Source organism: Herpailurus yagouaroundi, unplaced genomic scaffold, assembly GCF_014898765.1.
Source record: "Herpailurus yagouaroundi ecotype Mexico unplaced genomic scaffold, PumYag 199, whole genome shotgun sequence".
NCBI lineage: Eukaryota > Metazoa > Chordata > Mammalia > Carnivora > Felidae > Herpailurus > Herpailurus yagouaroundi.
Window position 1 is genome coordinate 5,302,068 of NW_024412430.1, and position 16,475 is coordinate 5,318,542.

General features: G+C 43.6%; 1 protein-coding gene across 1 annotated transcript in view; it reads right to left on the reverse strand.

Annotated features, from left to right (window-relative positions):
- Positions 1-16,475, reverse strand: part of PCSK5 (proprotein convertase subtilisin/kexin type 5) — a 471,153-nt gene that overhangs the window by 261,374 nt on the left and 193,304 nt on the right. Inside the window, exon 8 of the mRNA XM_040449255.1 lies at positions 4,811-5,023. Coding sequence (XP_040305189.1) covers positions 4,811-5,023 — 213 coding nt within the window. The remainder of the gene's footprint in view (positions 1-4,810; positions 5,024-16,475) is intronic.

Below are 16,475 nucleotides of genomic sequence, written 5' to 3' on the forward strand. Positions count from 1 at the left end.
AAGAAACAGGGAGATGACAGAAATCAACTCCATTGTGAATGGTGACTGTACCTGAATAACGATTTGGGTGGCGGGGGAGGGTGGGGGTGGGGAGCAGGATGTTTCCGTAAGAAGAGAAAATCTGTAGCTGCTTAGGAACATGAAAAGCAATAAGACAATTTTTCCACGTGGAATTGGTCACTCAGTCCAACCTGAGATACCCTGGGGGGGGGGGGCGCAAGTTTGTTGGGAACACAAATAAATAACATGACATCAGGAATGGGCTGAGCAGAGCCTATGTACTCTAACCCTTGGCTCACAAGACCCCTCCCAGGAGGAACAGGATCAAGGCCATATTCCAATCTCTAAGACAAATGACCAGAGGAAAAAGGGCAAAGGTTGAACGAGTCCCAAAAGAAGGAGATCATTTAACGATGGGAGGGACTGGGGAGAGAGGGAAGCTTTATTTCCAAATCAGAACTTGGGAGACATTTCAGGAGGCAGTGAAGGGTTTTAGATGGGATCTTTAGTGCCCTTGGACACTAAGAAAGGTAGCACGCAGGCCTTTACGGCAAGATTCCTGTGGGCAATTTCAGATGCGAAATACATTATTGCCAAATGCCTTTGCCTTTTACCAACCTACCAGAAGGAGTTTTTCTTAAAGAAACAGAGCATTTCCCTGTCTTCCTGTGGCTGCGTAAACAATCCATGCGGCTCCCATCCTTCCCAGCGTCTGATAGTGATTTATGCATGCATATTTACTAAGCTCAGGCTCTGGGAAGGAACAAGACAAAATCTTCGACCTCACGTAGTTTCCAATCTACTGCAAAACAGGCAGTCAGTAAGAAAAAGTGTAATACATTAAGCAGCTTTACGGACTCGAGGAAGAAAATTGAACAAGATAAAAGGGACTGGGGGAGGGGAACAAGAAAAACCCTCCCTGGGGTGAAATTCATTAGCACAAATGAAGTGCTATCTGGCGGTACCGGGCCTTAACAGAGGACACTTGTGACAAGAGGGAGAGCCCTAGCTTGAACGTCACGCAGAAAGCATATTCTGGACGAGCTCCGGGCTGACACAGGGGACCAGCGACTCGGATTGACAAAGAGCTTTAGGTTTTTGCAAGAGTACTGATTGTTTTAGGGGATTATCAGGAGGTCTTAGGACGTGAAAATCAAAATAAATCACCGGGAGTGAAAAATAATGGATACCTATGTGTTCTAAAGATACATATATATATATATATTTTTTTTTTTTTATCACTAAGAAAAGAACCCCAAACAGCTGAGAGCAGCACCGTGCTTTCAGACAGCCCCATGGTGGGTGTCCTTGAGAAGTCTCCAGAGCGTGACAGCACCCTGGTTACAAGATGGCGTCCATCCCCACTTTGGTGGGAATCCAGGCTCCATCACGTACTGCCTAAGTTTCTTTCAACCTTTCAAGCATTAGTTTTCTCATCTGTAAAGTGAGGACGGTTCCTGGTGCTCCTGTGTAGAGTTCTGAGGGTACTATGAGACCATGCATTTAATGCATGCCCAGTACCTGGTACTAATTAGAAGGATAAAGAAAAAATGCCATATTTATGGCATGTTACCATAACTGTGAACGTATTACGTATTTGGCACGGAATAAGAAGCATGCAATATTGTTAATAAAAACGTATTAGTTGATAATGTGGCTTTATAATAATCAGTCATTTCAACTGATTTCTGTTGAGCTTACAGGGGAGTTTCTTACTATAGTAATCTTGCTATTCTGGACGTTTCACGTGCTGTATTAAGATATAAGACCATTACCGATCTGAATCGATTAAAGCATGAATGAAATACCGAGGTCCACAACTGTACCAACAGTCGTGGTGGGAAACCAAGGGACAGAGATGTGGCCGATCTGACACCCAGGGCCAGGTTCTCCTGCTTGCAAACAATTCTGTTGGGGACAAGTCAAATTTATTGAACAAAAGTGCTTTTCCTGAAGCAGAGCGATCCTTCCTCTCTCCTGAATCCTTAGCATCTGCCTGGTTCAAAGCACAATGGGGCTCTACAGACAAGAAATGACAACAGTGCTCTCCTGAAGAAGCCACAAATGGCACAAGGAAATGAATGGTCCAGGGAGGGGAGGCCCAGAACAAAGGGGGGACAGTCACCACCATTCTTGCAACACTCAATCACAATGCCATTGACAGGAAGTGGGCACCTCTGAGGGCCCACCAGCGTTTGGTTCAAAGCCTGGTAAAGAAAAGGTCCCAGGCACGTCGCAGGATTATTTGTCATTCTGACATCTAGAAGGAAAAGGGGTCAGCTGGACCATAAAAGGCCGGTGTTGTTGCTAACTCTACTCATGTTCAAACTGTTCACACGTTCACGATCAAAGTGCCTTTCTTCGGGGGGTGGGGGGTACAGATTGCAGTGTTGAGGGTCACTGAGCCACTGAGAGATGGGTCTAAGGCTGGAGACTCTAACTTGAAACAGCTCCCAAATTCCTCTGCAGTTTACGGTAATTTGCAGATTCGGGCAATATAAAGAGATTCTAAGAACGGGATGGAGAAAAATTACTAATAAATTGTTGCTACGAAAATGGGAGAAAGAGATTCAACAGAAGTGAGAAACAAATAGGTTGCATATATCAAGTGAGTCAGCAAAGGTTTTGGTATCAGAAGCAGCAGTTAGGGAGAAAGTGTAGTCTATGGCTGAATGAATCCATCCAGTGAACGGATCATTCTGTCCGTCCCTGGGAGAATCCTAAATGATTGCCTGTTGTTGGGGGCGGGGGGTGGTCACAGCATCCACCATAGCATCACAGCATGATGAGGGGCTAGGAAGGTCAAGTCTAGGGAGTAAATCTCACGTAGAGGTTTTGAGGTCTGTCCATCTTGCCTTCTCCCATCCAGGACCCAGAAAACCTTTTCTTCTCCTTTGATATTTTGCCCACTGGGTTGTACATTTCTCTTAAGAAAGGCATTTATGGAACTTCATGGTACCCTCTCCATGGCAATCACCACACAAGGAAAACAGGAGTCGACGGGCATATTCACTTTGAAGCAATGGCAAATTTGCCTTCAGACTCGAGAGGTACAGAAAGAGAACTCTTATTCCAGAGAGTTCCATCAGGATTTTTATGGTGCAGAACTGACGGATGCCACTTAGTTTTAGTGGACCTTGACCGCGAGTTCTGAGAGACAAGCAAATTTGAGAGCAAAAGGGGCACTCCTGGATTATAACATTTTCATAATGAAGGTAAAAAATCACGGAACATCACTTTCCCATTAAGAAAGCCAGGAAACTGTGGTGCTTGTCATCTCTGGGTTTTCTCCTTTTATATTTTACTTTGTATTGCAGGGTTATGTTTACTGATGAATGTTGGAGGTGCTTAAAGGTAGATTCATGTACATATTTTTTAACCCAGTTATTGTGGAGGAATTAAGGAAAGCTAGGGGCAGAGGGGATATGGATATGGGTAGGCAATTTTTATTTAAATCAATCTGAAAAATGTAACTAAAGAAGGTAGTGAAAAGTAGCTAAGGAATCACACATGAAAATTATATGATAACCAGGATAATCAAGAAGACCCAAACGGATGTGGATGGAGAATTCCACGAAGGGAGTGCTGTGTTTCCTCCCTGTGTAATCAGATGCGACCCAAATTTGCATGAATCTACAAGACCTGAGAGAAGGGTCTCCGCTAAATGCTAAAAAATGTCAAGTGAAGCAGCTTAGATTCACTTTAGAGAGACAAATCCTGAGATGGTTTACAAAACTGTCATCAAGAAAAGAGCAAAATGCAAAGGTGTTTGAAATTTAGAACCAGAGGCACGGCGCTGGGCACCCCAGAAGTCAGAACTTCCTTGGGCATCAGTGGTTCAAGGCGTATGCAGAGCCCTTTTTATTTACTTCTTCATCATCTTTGTAATAATAATGCCATAAACCATGCAATATTAAATGCTCACCTTTTACAGATGAGGCTTGTTGAGACAGAAAAATTAAGTAATGTGTCTAACGTTACCCAGCTATAGTAAATGGTTCAACAGTGAACAAAACCCAAGCAGGCTGGTCCTGCAACCTGAACTCTCAATCAGTTCTCTGTCTGCACGGAGAGCAGGGCACGCGGGTAAGCGGGCGATCATGTAGGACTTCTGTGCTCTTCATTCAGGCGAGCTGGTGCCTCAGTAGTAGAAAAGCACCTTTTGATCGGTTTAGTTCCCACGGATTTAGTCAGACCCACTTTGAAACCGAAGCGCTGAAGGTAAGTTTCAAAGGCAGTATGGGGACAGAGGGATAAGGGAAGTAGGCTGAGTGTCGGAACTGGTCTCTTCCCTACCACTAACTCGCAAGGTCAAAGTGGACTGCTCATTTGTCTTCAATAAAACTAAAGCTTACTCATGTCTAAGACCACATCAAATGCTGGAATAGAATGGCCCAGATAAGCACTTCCAATAACAGAACGACGAAACTTACAAATACTTGTATTGCATCAGCAGCTAATTTCCATATATTACTTGCCTATTTCCATGTATTACTTTTGCATCTAAGTTTATGGTTCTTCCTTTGTATTTCTTTTTATTTTTATGTTTATTTAGAGAGAGAGAGACAGAGAGACGCAGAATGTGAGCAGGGGAGGGGCAGACAGAGAGGGAGACACAGAATCTGAAGCAGGCTCTGGGCTCTGAGCTGTCAGCACAGAGCCCGACGCGGGGCTCAAACTCATGAACCGCAGCATCATGACCTGAGCCAAAGTCAGACGCTTACCCGACTGGGCCACCCAGGTGCCCCTTTCCTTTGTATTTCGTAGTGAAAGATAAATGAATAAATCATGACATGCAAATGCCACGTACTATTTTCTTATCGTAGGACTCTCCACTGCTGTAGGTGGTGGCCAACGTGGACGAACACTCTTCCAGGTACCAAGGCTTCTTCCCACTCTCAGCTGTGCTGCTGATGGAGATTGTGTAGATGCTGTTGGTGTAGCCGTCACAGGAACAGTGGTCTTTGCTCCTTCCACCATTTCCTGAGGCCCAGACAAAAACAGAGCCGAGGCCTCTCCGCCCCTGTTCACAAACAGAAAAAGTTACATGATGGAAAATACAGATCACAGACTCTACATGGAGAGAAGGTCAAAATCAACAGGCACCATCAAATATCTGCAGGAGGGCTGTGATACTCTTTTCATAATATGCTGGATTTAAGCTGTTTCTTGAGGTGAGAGGAGTTGCTTTTGGGAACTAAAATAATGTGTATGTAATGTCTACCTTGGTGACTGACTACAGAGAATAATCCTGTATTGCTTATTTGAAAGTTGCTAAGAGGGTAGATCTTAAAAGTTCTCATTACTAGGACAAAAAAAAAAATGTAGCTATGCCTGGTGATGGATGTTAACGAGACTCACTGTGGTGCTCATTTTACAATATATACAAATATCAAAGCATTATTTTGTACACTTGAAACTAATACAATGTTATAGGTCAATTACACCCCAATAAAAAAAAAATCTAACATAATCCCTTTCAGAAAGCCAACTGGTGCAGCCACTCTGGAAAACAGTATGGAGTTTCCTCAAAAAATTAACAATAGAGTTACACTATGACCCAGCAACTGTGCTACTAGGTATTTATCCAAAGGATACAGAAATGCTGGTTCGAAGGGGCACATGCACCCCCATGTTTATAGCAGCACTATCAACAATAGCCAAAGTATGGAAAGAGCCCAAATGTCCAGTGACTGACGAATCGAGAAAGATGTGGTATATACGTCCAATGGAATATTACTTGGGGATCAAAAAGAATGAAATCTTGTCATTGGCAACAACACGGATGGAACTAGAATGTATTACGCTAAGCAAAATAAGTCAGTCAGAGAAAGATAAATACCATATGATCTCATTCATACGTGAATGTAAGATACAAAACAGATGAACATGGGGGAAGGGAAGGAAAGGAAAAATAAGATACAAACAGAGAGGGAGACAAATCATAAGAGGCTCCTGAACACAGAGAACAAACTGAGGGGTGGTGGAGGGGAGGTGGTGGGGGGTTGAGCTAAATGGGGGATGGGCATTAAGGAGGGCACTTGTTAGGATGAGCACTGGGTGTTCTATGTAAGTGATGAATCACTAAATCCTACTCCTGAAACTTTTATGACACTATATGTTAACTAACTTGGATTTAAATTGAAATAAATAAAATAATCCGTTTCACGTGATACACTCACAGACGTAACAAGAGCACCAATGATGACAATAACACGGCTAACGTTCATTAGGTACCCACCACGGACCAGGCACATTTATAATTGTTTTACGTGAATCAGACCAAACTCTTCCAACAACACTGTGAGAATGGTACAATCTTTGTCCCCATTGGATAGATGAAGAATTGAGCTACAGAAGTTAAGAAATGTTCCCAAGGTCAGGAAGCGGAGGGACAAAATTGGAACCCAAAGAGCCAGACCCCAGAGTTGGAATACTGTTAGTCGTAACTACCACAGACATGTAATAGTGCTATAAATCTTCACCCACGTGAAATGGGTGCCATTATGCTCCCTCAGTTGACATCCGAGCGATATGACGTGTGAAGAAGTTTTGGATTTACACTGAGATCACGTCGCCAGTGAGCAGCAGAATTAGGGACTATGTGCCTTCCAGAGCTGTGCCTCCCCTATGTACGGCATGGGCGTTAATTATGGAGGATGTTAACGCATACTACCAGAAATAAAAGAACTCCAAGGTTAAGAATGTTTGGAAAGTCTAAGGTAAGCAAAATAAAACAGGTTCCCCTATTGCAGAACTTAGTAAGTGATCATCCATTGCAAAACTCTAAGGGGGGTGTGGAACCAATCTGATGTTTTTTCCAAACATATTTGCTTATAGATACCTTTCTTCAACCAGATCCATGAATTCTTTCTTACAAGGCTAGGAGATAGGGATACAGTCTTTAGGCCAAAACTTGGCATGTACTTGAAGATTTTCCTAAGGTTGTGAAATAAATAAAGAGAAGAACCAAAGTAGAACATAGATGTACCGAAGCATAATGGCGATTTGGTTCCATAAGGGGAGATCTGCAGAAGAGGCAGAAATAAGCCAAAGTGAAGAGCAGTTCTCTGAACTGTCAGAGCTGAAACCCTCAGAAATTTTACCTTTTTAAAACTAGAAATCACACTGGCGGACACAGAGGCCAAAATCTATCATTTGGTCATGAGAGAGTGGTAACCAAAGTCACATAGCTGTTGACGGCTGAACCTCTTCCTTGCTTCGAGGCCCTAGCTTTTATGGTCTCAGGTGGAGGGAAAGCATTTGGGCTGCTATTTTGGAATTTCTGGTAAAAGAGCCAAGGAAAGAGAGACGACGGAGAATTTGAAATATCCTTGATAAACTGTCTGTGACCTTGAAACCTCAAGGAACAGAATATTTATGACACGACTTGACTGACCTGCACATAGATTTCTTTTTGTCCTTCAGTGTGGAAAAATGCAATATGATCAGACAGGAATGGGAAATATTCATGAAGAGAGAGGGAGAGAAAGTTCTGGATGCTACTGCCACAAGACAGCTGGGTCTGGTTTATCAACTTTCAGTTTCCCATCAAAATATTCATGAAATGTACAGAAGGATACAAAAAGCACCAAGCCATCATAAACGAAGGATTTTGTTCAATGCTTTGAAAATCTCCAGAAGGAATTAACTCCTCACTATGGTGTAGATGGCCAGGTTGAGAAACCCCGGTGCCTCATCTCCTTACCTCAGAGACAGAACATCATAGCTAGAGAAGGAAGGGTCAAATTCATCATCAATACGTGCCCTCTCTCTAACTGAGAGGCTGTGCTGTGGCGAAAAGTACGATTACATTGGAGCTTTATCTGACAGGTCAACAGAACACATGACATAATGCCAAAACACTCCGGGTTTAAATACCACTGTAACCGATAATAGATTAAGAACCACAAAACTATGAAAAGGCACATATAGCACAATCACATTTGTATACCTGTATAAAATTATGACTGTGTGCCTATGATGCACACAGAAATGCAATGAAAAGATCTTTAAAAACGTACTTGATTTTTTAAAATGTTTATTTATTTATTTTTGAGATAGAGCACAAGCCGGGAGCAAGAGACAGAGAGGGAGACAAAGAATCTGAAGCAGGTTCCAGGCTCTCAGCTGTCGGCACAGAGCCCAAGGCGGGGCTCGAACTCACAAACCATGAGATCATGACCTGAGCTGAAGTCGGTCACTCAACCGACTGAACCACCCAGGCGCCGCCCAAATTTGTTTGATTGAAAAAAAAAAAAAATTAACAAGAAAATATTTAGCAGGTATTTTTATGTTCACAATGTAATTACAAATGGAGGATACAAAATGATATAATATGATCTCAGTTTAAAGAAATGTACTTGTGTGTGTGTGTGTGTGTGTGTGTGTGTGTGCAGATGCGTGTGCATGTGTAAAGAAGTTAATGTTTATAAATTTATATGCATACAGCTGCCATAAAGTGATAATGTAACAGAACTTATTCTGTTTGGTAAGAATAGGAAAGAGTTTTCTTTTTCACACCATCCTTCCATGACCATGTAGGATTTTTATAAATAGAAACAAACACATTTCCACATTAAGAGGGAAAACACAGGGCCAATTCTTTTTTTTTTTTTTAAGTTTATTTATTTATTTTTGAGAGAGAGAAAGAGAGAGCGAGCACAAGCGGGGACAGACAGAGAGAAGGAGAGACAGAATCCCAAGCAGGTTCCATGCTATCAGCAGAGAGCCCGGTGTGAGGCTCGAACCCACGATCTATGAGATCATGGCCTGAGCAGAAACCAAGAGTCGGATGCTCAACTGACTGCACCACCCCGGCACCCCTCAGAGGGCCAGTTCTTAAGAGGTAGTTTTTATTTTATGAGCAAGAGGGGTTTTACGCACTATGCACTAAAAACAATAGAGGCTAACATTTGTACAAACTTACTATGCACCAAACATCATACAAACATTATTCTGTGTAATTCAAATCTATATCACCATTTTACAGATGGTCAAACTGGGGCTCAGAAATGCTCATGAATGCCAGAGCCAGAGCTTGAAATCCAAGTGGAGCTAAAGCCTGTGCCCTTAACCCTTAACAACAATCTTCTTTTGGGCAAAGAGAAGGCTAGTGGTTGCTGTAGTGTTTTTAGCCAAGTCTCCAGTGTCTTTATTGAAGTTTGGCAGTAGAACCAAAGACAGACCAGTCTCCAGATTCTCTCCAGACTTGGTAGCAGCAGGATTCAAACGAGAAGGAAAGGATGCATACATGGTCCTGAGCATTCTCAGGGGGAAGAACATAGGTTCAGATGCAAAAGGGCACCCAGAAATCCCCGCCTGAGCAGGACTCCCTTAGAAGTAGGACCCCAAGTCATTCTATTATGGCAGCGTCCAGAGGTGACACCGCTGTGAAGGAGCGATGATGTCATCATGGAGTCCTTTGGAGATGCTCTTGGTTTCTAGAACAGTGGTTTGCCCCGGCTCTGGAAATGTGCCTTCCAGACAGAGGTGACATCCTTCCATCAAGCATAATTTGAAGGAATCATGTTACGGTTGGGCATGATGAAGGGAAACTTCAAAGGACAGTATGAGGTCAATAATCACCCCTAACCCCCTCATGAAGAAAGGAAGCTGAGGAGTGGGGGTCACTGGAATTGGAAACAGAGGGGCTAGTAGAAGTTGAGAACTGATAGGGGACATGCCAACCCATGTTGGTCCTGCACAGAAGGGGGTCAAGGGAATATGTACTGAGACCCCAGTCTCTTTCTCCTTCTCTCCCATTTCTTGCCAGTGTATCCCACTGGCTGACCCCCACCAGAAGCCGGAGGAACTGGGAGCGCATACAGATCAGTACCCCTGAGCACGGAGCTTATGGACAGAAGGGGGAAAGGGATCTGGAGAATCTAATGGGAGACATGTGGTGTTGTCCCCAAGATGTGTTATGGAATGAGTTGTGTCCTCTCCCCTTCAAGTTCATATGCTGATGCCTTAACCCCCCAATATGACTGTATTTAAAGATAAGGCCTTTAAAGAGGGTAATCAAGAATAAATGAGGTCACAATGGTGGCACCCTCATCTGACAGGACTGGTGTCCTTATAAGGAAAGAAAGAAGCCAGGAGTGAGTGCACAGAGGCTAGGCTGTGTGAAGGCTGTCTGTAAACTACGGAGGGAGGTGTCGCCGGAACCCAACTCTGCTGGCACCTTGATCATGGACTTCCAGACTTCTAGCCTCCAGACTTCAAGAAAACACATCTCTGTTGTTAAGCCCCCCAGTCTGTGGTATTCCAGTATGGCAGCCTGAGCAGATGAATCCAACGTGAGGAGATAAAGGGTGGCCTGCCCCCCCCCCCATGGAGGTGACAGAATAAAGAGATGCTGAGAACCACACTATCCACGAGGCCTTGTGACTTTTATGCACGTGTGTTCAAAAGCGTGTGTTTAAAAGCACGTGTGATTAAAGCCCCAGAAATAAAATGCCATACAGACCTGCGCTAAAGATCTATGGGGTTAATCTGAAACAATTAGCAACTCAGAGATTTATTTACTACAGATGCATGGCACGCTTCATCAGTGTGCAATCGTCAGAAAACCAAAACATATGTGGTAAAAGAAGATCTGGACATTTCTCCAAAAACTCAGAACAATTTAAGAATTAAATTTTAATGTGGGATGTAGGGGGAAGGGCAGGTGCCCAGAATAGCATAAAGAGAAAAGAATTTTGAGACAACGTATTTCCCCCAAAGTGTAGGAAATGACATTTTCTAGTTTGGTAAAGTACTGTGATTCACACCGGTCATATTTAAATATGGCTTGGGGGGCGCCTGGTGGCGCAGTCGGTTAAGCGTCCGACTTCAGCCAGGTCACGATCTCGCGGTCCGGGAGTTTGAGCCCCGCGTCGGGCTCTGGGCTGATGGCTCAGAGCCTGGAGCTTGTTTCCGATTCTGTGTCTCCCTCTCTCTCTGCCCCTCGCCCGTTCACGCTCTGTCTCTCTCTGTCCCAAAAATAAATAAACGTTGGAAGAAAAAAAAAAATTTAAATATGGCTTGGGATGAAAATAAAGAAAAAAAACAAAGTCCTCCACTTGAACTGAGTGCTAAAAGTTAGTAAACTCACGGCAAAGTGTTTCGTGAAATCCACATTAGACCCATGAGACCAAACGCTAACTATTCTGTATTCGTGTGTTTAATTGTGCATGTGTTCCTTCTCGTGTAGGCCCTACAAAAATCAATTTATAATACCACATAATTTTATTCGTAAAGGCTAGAGAGGACCTGGATTTTCTTGTGGTTCAGGAGGTCAGAAAAGGCTACTTTACACCGCATTATCAATGAAACCCTAGCCCCCAAGCCAGGTTTTGAAAGCTAGAGAGTTTGATGGAACCAAACTTCTTTCTTTTTTTTTTTTTTTAATTAAAAAAAAAATTTTTTTTTTTAACGTTTATTTATTTTTGAGACAGAGAGACAGAGCATGAACAGGGGAGGGGCAGAGAGAGAGGGAGACACAGAATCTGAAACAGGCTCCAGGCTCTGAGCTGTCAGCACAGAGCCCGACGCGGGGCTTGAACTCACGGACCGTGAGATCATGACCTGAGCCGAAGTCGGACGCTTAACCGACCAAGCCACCCAGGCGCCCCCAAACTTCTTTCTTTAAAAGGGTGTGATCCTCGTTCAGCCAATACAGGTAGGTTTTCTTTGGTATTTTAATATTATTTTCTTCTCCCACGTCGCTTAGAAAGGATTCTTAAAGGGGAGTGAGTAAGTGACCAGAGACTTCCACATACCAAAAAAAACCCAAAAAAAAACCAAAAAAAAAAAAAAAAAAAAAAAACGTGGCTGGACACCATACTTGTGCTTTCACAAATATGAGTTAATTCAGAGCAATACCATTAAGTGAGGTGCGTACTTTGCAGATTAGGAAACCGAGTACCACTAAGTAACAGGCGAGCCATCATATAACAAGGATGTGGTGGATGTGGGGAATGGAGGTCCCGCCAAGTCTGATCAGAATGCGCGTGTCTATGTGTGTCAACAGGAAGAGGCAGGCCAATGGAACGCATGATGTTTCGGACGAGACACGTTCCTTTGCCTGCAATGTCTTCCAAGCGTCGCCTGCATACCCCGTTACCAAAGTCCGTCACCGCTCTGCTCTCAGTGACAAAAGACCACCACCCGCCGCGGAAGCTCTTCCACACCGGGATCACAGATAAAGGGGCTTCAGGCCGGAAGAGGTTGGGCAAAGAAAGGATACCCACAACGATTTAGTAGCTGAGATATGAAGAAGGAATGGCTTCTCTCTCTCTCTCTCTCTCTCTTTTTTAACAAAATCGATCATCTTTTTCACAAAATCAACCTTGTTCCTTAACGAAGCAGGTTCATTGACAGAAACAGGTCTAGTCTGGAAACATGACGTAAAGGCAAAATGACAACAGCACACTTGTGGAAGGTATCTGTGGTGGTCACACAAACTGTCCCAGAATTCTAAAATACATATTGCTTGTTGAAGCAATAGTTAACGACCCTCTGAATCATGATCGTTAGTAGCAGACACTTCACGTGGAAGCGAAAGCTTCTTAAAAGCGACCTAAGAAGTAATCCAAGAAATACAATCTGGAATTGAGAACAAATCAGGAACAGGGGGTCACACAGCTCCCAATGCCTTGGAGACAACCCTGGCGAAGCTCAGTGCTGCAGAATCTTCTTTGGGAATGCACCAAGGGAATGCAGTCATGATACAGATGTCAATAAGACGTCTTTGGGACAGACTAAAGCCTACGACTGTCTTTTCAATCCGTTCATTAAGGCAAGACTGGGACTGGGGTGGGAACATTAATCAGAGCTGACCCTTGAACAACACAGGGTTGACGTGCACACAGATCCACTCACAGGTGAATTTTTTTTCTAAATAAATACAGTACAGGAGCGTAAATGTACCTTCTCTTCCTTAGGATTTTCTTAATAACATTTTTTCTCTCTAGCTTACGTTGTTGTAAGAAGACAGTATATAATACACATAACACACAAAATTGGTGTTAATCGACTGTGTGTTAATGGTTAAGACTTCCGGTCAAGTAGTTAAGTGCTGGGGGGAATCAAAAGTTACACATGGATTTTTCACTGTGCGGGGGATGGGAGGGAGGGGTCAGTGTCCCTAATCTCCACGTTGGTCAAGGGTCAGCTGTATCTGAGACTTATTTGGACCCAGGGAATAAAGTGGGCCACTTCACACCGAAACATAAGAGAATCGAATAAGACAGATAATGAGATGTTCTTAATGAGTCAAAGGAAATGCACCTTCTGAGGGTCAGGGATCTGGAAGTTAAGTGCTGCTTTGTCAGAAACAATCCCATGCCAAAGTGCTAACTTTGTCGGGCCACTACTGTGGTATCTTCCCTCACCCAGAAAATAAGCACGTGCAACCCGTATTTTTATGATCTATTCAAGCTACGAGTCACAGTGCCTGATGTAAAGAGTATACAGGTTTCATTTGATTCTGCTTCTGCTCTCAGAATAATTATTAAAATTTTGTCTTCAGGGGCGCCTGGGTGGCTCAGTCGGTTGAGCATCTGACTTCGACTCAGGTCACGATCTCACACTCATGGGTTCGAGCCCCACGTCAGGCTCTGCGCTGACAGCTCGGAGCCTGGAGCCTTGCTTCGGATTCTGTCTCCCTCTCTCTCTGCGCCTCCCCCACTCACACTCTGTCTCTCTCTCTCTCTCAAAATAAATAAATAATCAATTTTTTTTAAATTTTGTTTTCAATATTTATTTTTGAGAGACAGACACAGAGTACAAGGGAGAGAGGGGCAGAGAGAGGGAAACACAGAATCCCAAGCAGGCTCTAGGCTCTGAGCTGTCAGCACAGAGCCTGACGTGGGGCTCGAACTCATCAGCTGTGAGATCATGATCTGAGCCAAAGCCAGACACTCAACTGATTGAGCCACCCATACTTATTGTGCTCTAAGAATTACTAAGTTAAACATAAGAACTACTTTAAGTATTTAAAAACCAAACTGGGGCGCCTGGGTGGCTCAGTCGGTGAAGCGTCCAACTTGGGCTCAGGTCACGATCTCGAAGTTCGTGAGCTCAAGCCCCGCGTCGGGCTCTGTGCGGACACCTCGGAGCCTGGAGCCTGCTTGGGATTCTGTGTCTCCCTCTCTCTCTCTGCCCCTCCCCTGCTCACACTCTGTCTCTCAAAAATAAATACACATTGAAAAAACTTTCAGAAGTTGTTGTTAATTATGACTTATTTGGTCATCTGAATGCAGCCAACAGCTCACTATTTCTACTTGTTTCCAAGTAAAAATTCTAGGATTGAATATGCTTCCCAATGATGATTTCAACAGATAGCTGACAAACAAAAGCGTCCTCCACCAACACCTGCTGAGGTCCCGTTTTCCTTCAGCCCCCGCCCCAGTGCTGTTCTTCATCTTTCCATACCTGCCTTAGCATGCCTACTCCCACAGCTGCCGTGTAGCCCTAAATCGAATTTGGAGGAAGGACTGTCAAAAGATCCACAGACTGACCTGACAGAACATACTCCATCGGAGTGTCTCCACCATTCTTATTCTGTGCTACTTACCCTGTCCCAGCAAGTTCGATAATTGACAAGGACTGAAAAAGCAAATGTACTCAAAGCAGGGCAAAGAAGGCTTTTGTGAATGGTTAGCGAGTTCGTCCCGTTTTCGTCTTCTATGTTTTCTTGTGTGATACGACTTCAGTCCCTCTTCTCCTCCATCTCGACCTCACACATCTTTTCTGCCCCACATCAGGCTTTCTCTATCCTGATTTGCTGTGTATACAATAGATGACTAAGCCCTGTAGGTTAAGAATTTTTTTTTTGATGTTCTGTTGACTTCTTAATAAAATAGTGAACATATGAGATGCAGTTATCAGCGATCGTATTAATTTGACCGCGCGCAAATGAAAATCCATTTTATATGCTTCCCAAGCATACCGAGTGCAGTCAACTTCCTTTTATAAAGGAATAGAGAATCTGACGTATGATTGTGGAATCGACTATGGGTGACGATAGTGGCAGGCATTTCTGGTGAAATGACAAACACATTTATAACTTGTAACCTACATTTGGGGTCTTTTCACAACATTGTTCATGTTCTAGTACTGGCGTGAGGAGCATCCGCTCAATTCAGGGAACCTAAAATTGATGTTAGCTCACTTGTCTAAAAGGACATTTGGAATAAACGGTCAAAACGAGCATAAAGAACAATATATACGATGGAACACTACCTGGCAATGAGAACGAATGAAATCATGCCATTTGCAGCCACGTGGATGGAACTGGAAGGTATTATGCTGAGTGAAGCAAGTCAGTCAGAGAAAGACAGATACCCTATGTTTTCACTCATATGTGGATCTTGAGAAACTTAACAGAAGAAGAAGAAGAGGGAGGGGAAGGGGAAAAATAGTTACAAAGAGAGGGAGGGAGGCAAACCACAAGACTCTTAAATACAGAGAACAAACTGAGGGTGGATGGGGGGTGAGGGGGGGAGAGGGGAAAATGGGTGATGGGCATTGAGGAGGGCACCTGTTGGGATGAGCCCTGGGTGTTGTATGGAAGCGATGAACCACGGGAATCTGCCCCAAAAACCAAGAGCACACTTTACACACTGTATGCTAGCCAATTTGGCAATAAATTATATTAACAAAAGAACGATCAATTCTGCAAATTCCAAACTCCCCCAGACTCAAGGTTCCTGATAAACGGCTACTTTTATATTCACTGTGTGAATACACAAAGGAAAAAAAAAAAATGACTTGCTTACCCACCCTGTCTGCCAGAATATAAACTCAGTAGAACGTGAACGTACTAAAGGCTTGGTAGAATCAGTCCCGTCACGGAGCTGTCCATCTTCAGAAGGGCTGATACTGAGGGTTGGTACCCATAACCCAGCTTCTTACACTTTCTCACCAAAGTGCACCACCCGTGTGACCCTTGGCTCATAACAACAGTATTCCAACACTGAAGATTTCTTTCACTTTGTTTACTTGTAAAGTATAAGTGGAAGAAGAAAATCAGTCTTTCGTGGAGACAAGGTAGAAGAATACCCAGGAGTCACTAAAACCCAGGTGTGTTTACTAATGGAAATAAATATGCTTTCAGGCAAAGGATTTCATTCCTATTAATTAACCTTTAGATATTCTGTACATTTAGGAACTTCAAAATGAATAATGAAAATGTGGAGCTGAATAAAAAAAAAAAAAAGTTAGAGAGGGAGGGAGCCAAACCATAAGAGACTCTTAAAAACTGAGAACAATCGGGGCGCCTGGGTGGCTCAGTCGGTTAAAGCGTCAGACTTCAGCTCAGGTCACGATCTCGCGGTCCGTGAGCTCGAGCCCCGCATCGGGCTCTGGGCTGACGGCTCAGAGCCTGGAGCCTGCTTCCGATTCTGTGTCTCCCTCTCTCTCTGCCCCTGCCCTGTTCATGCTCTGTCTCTCTCTGTCTCAAAAATAACTAAAACGTTAAAAAAAAA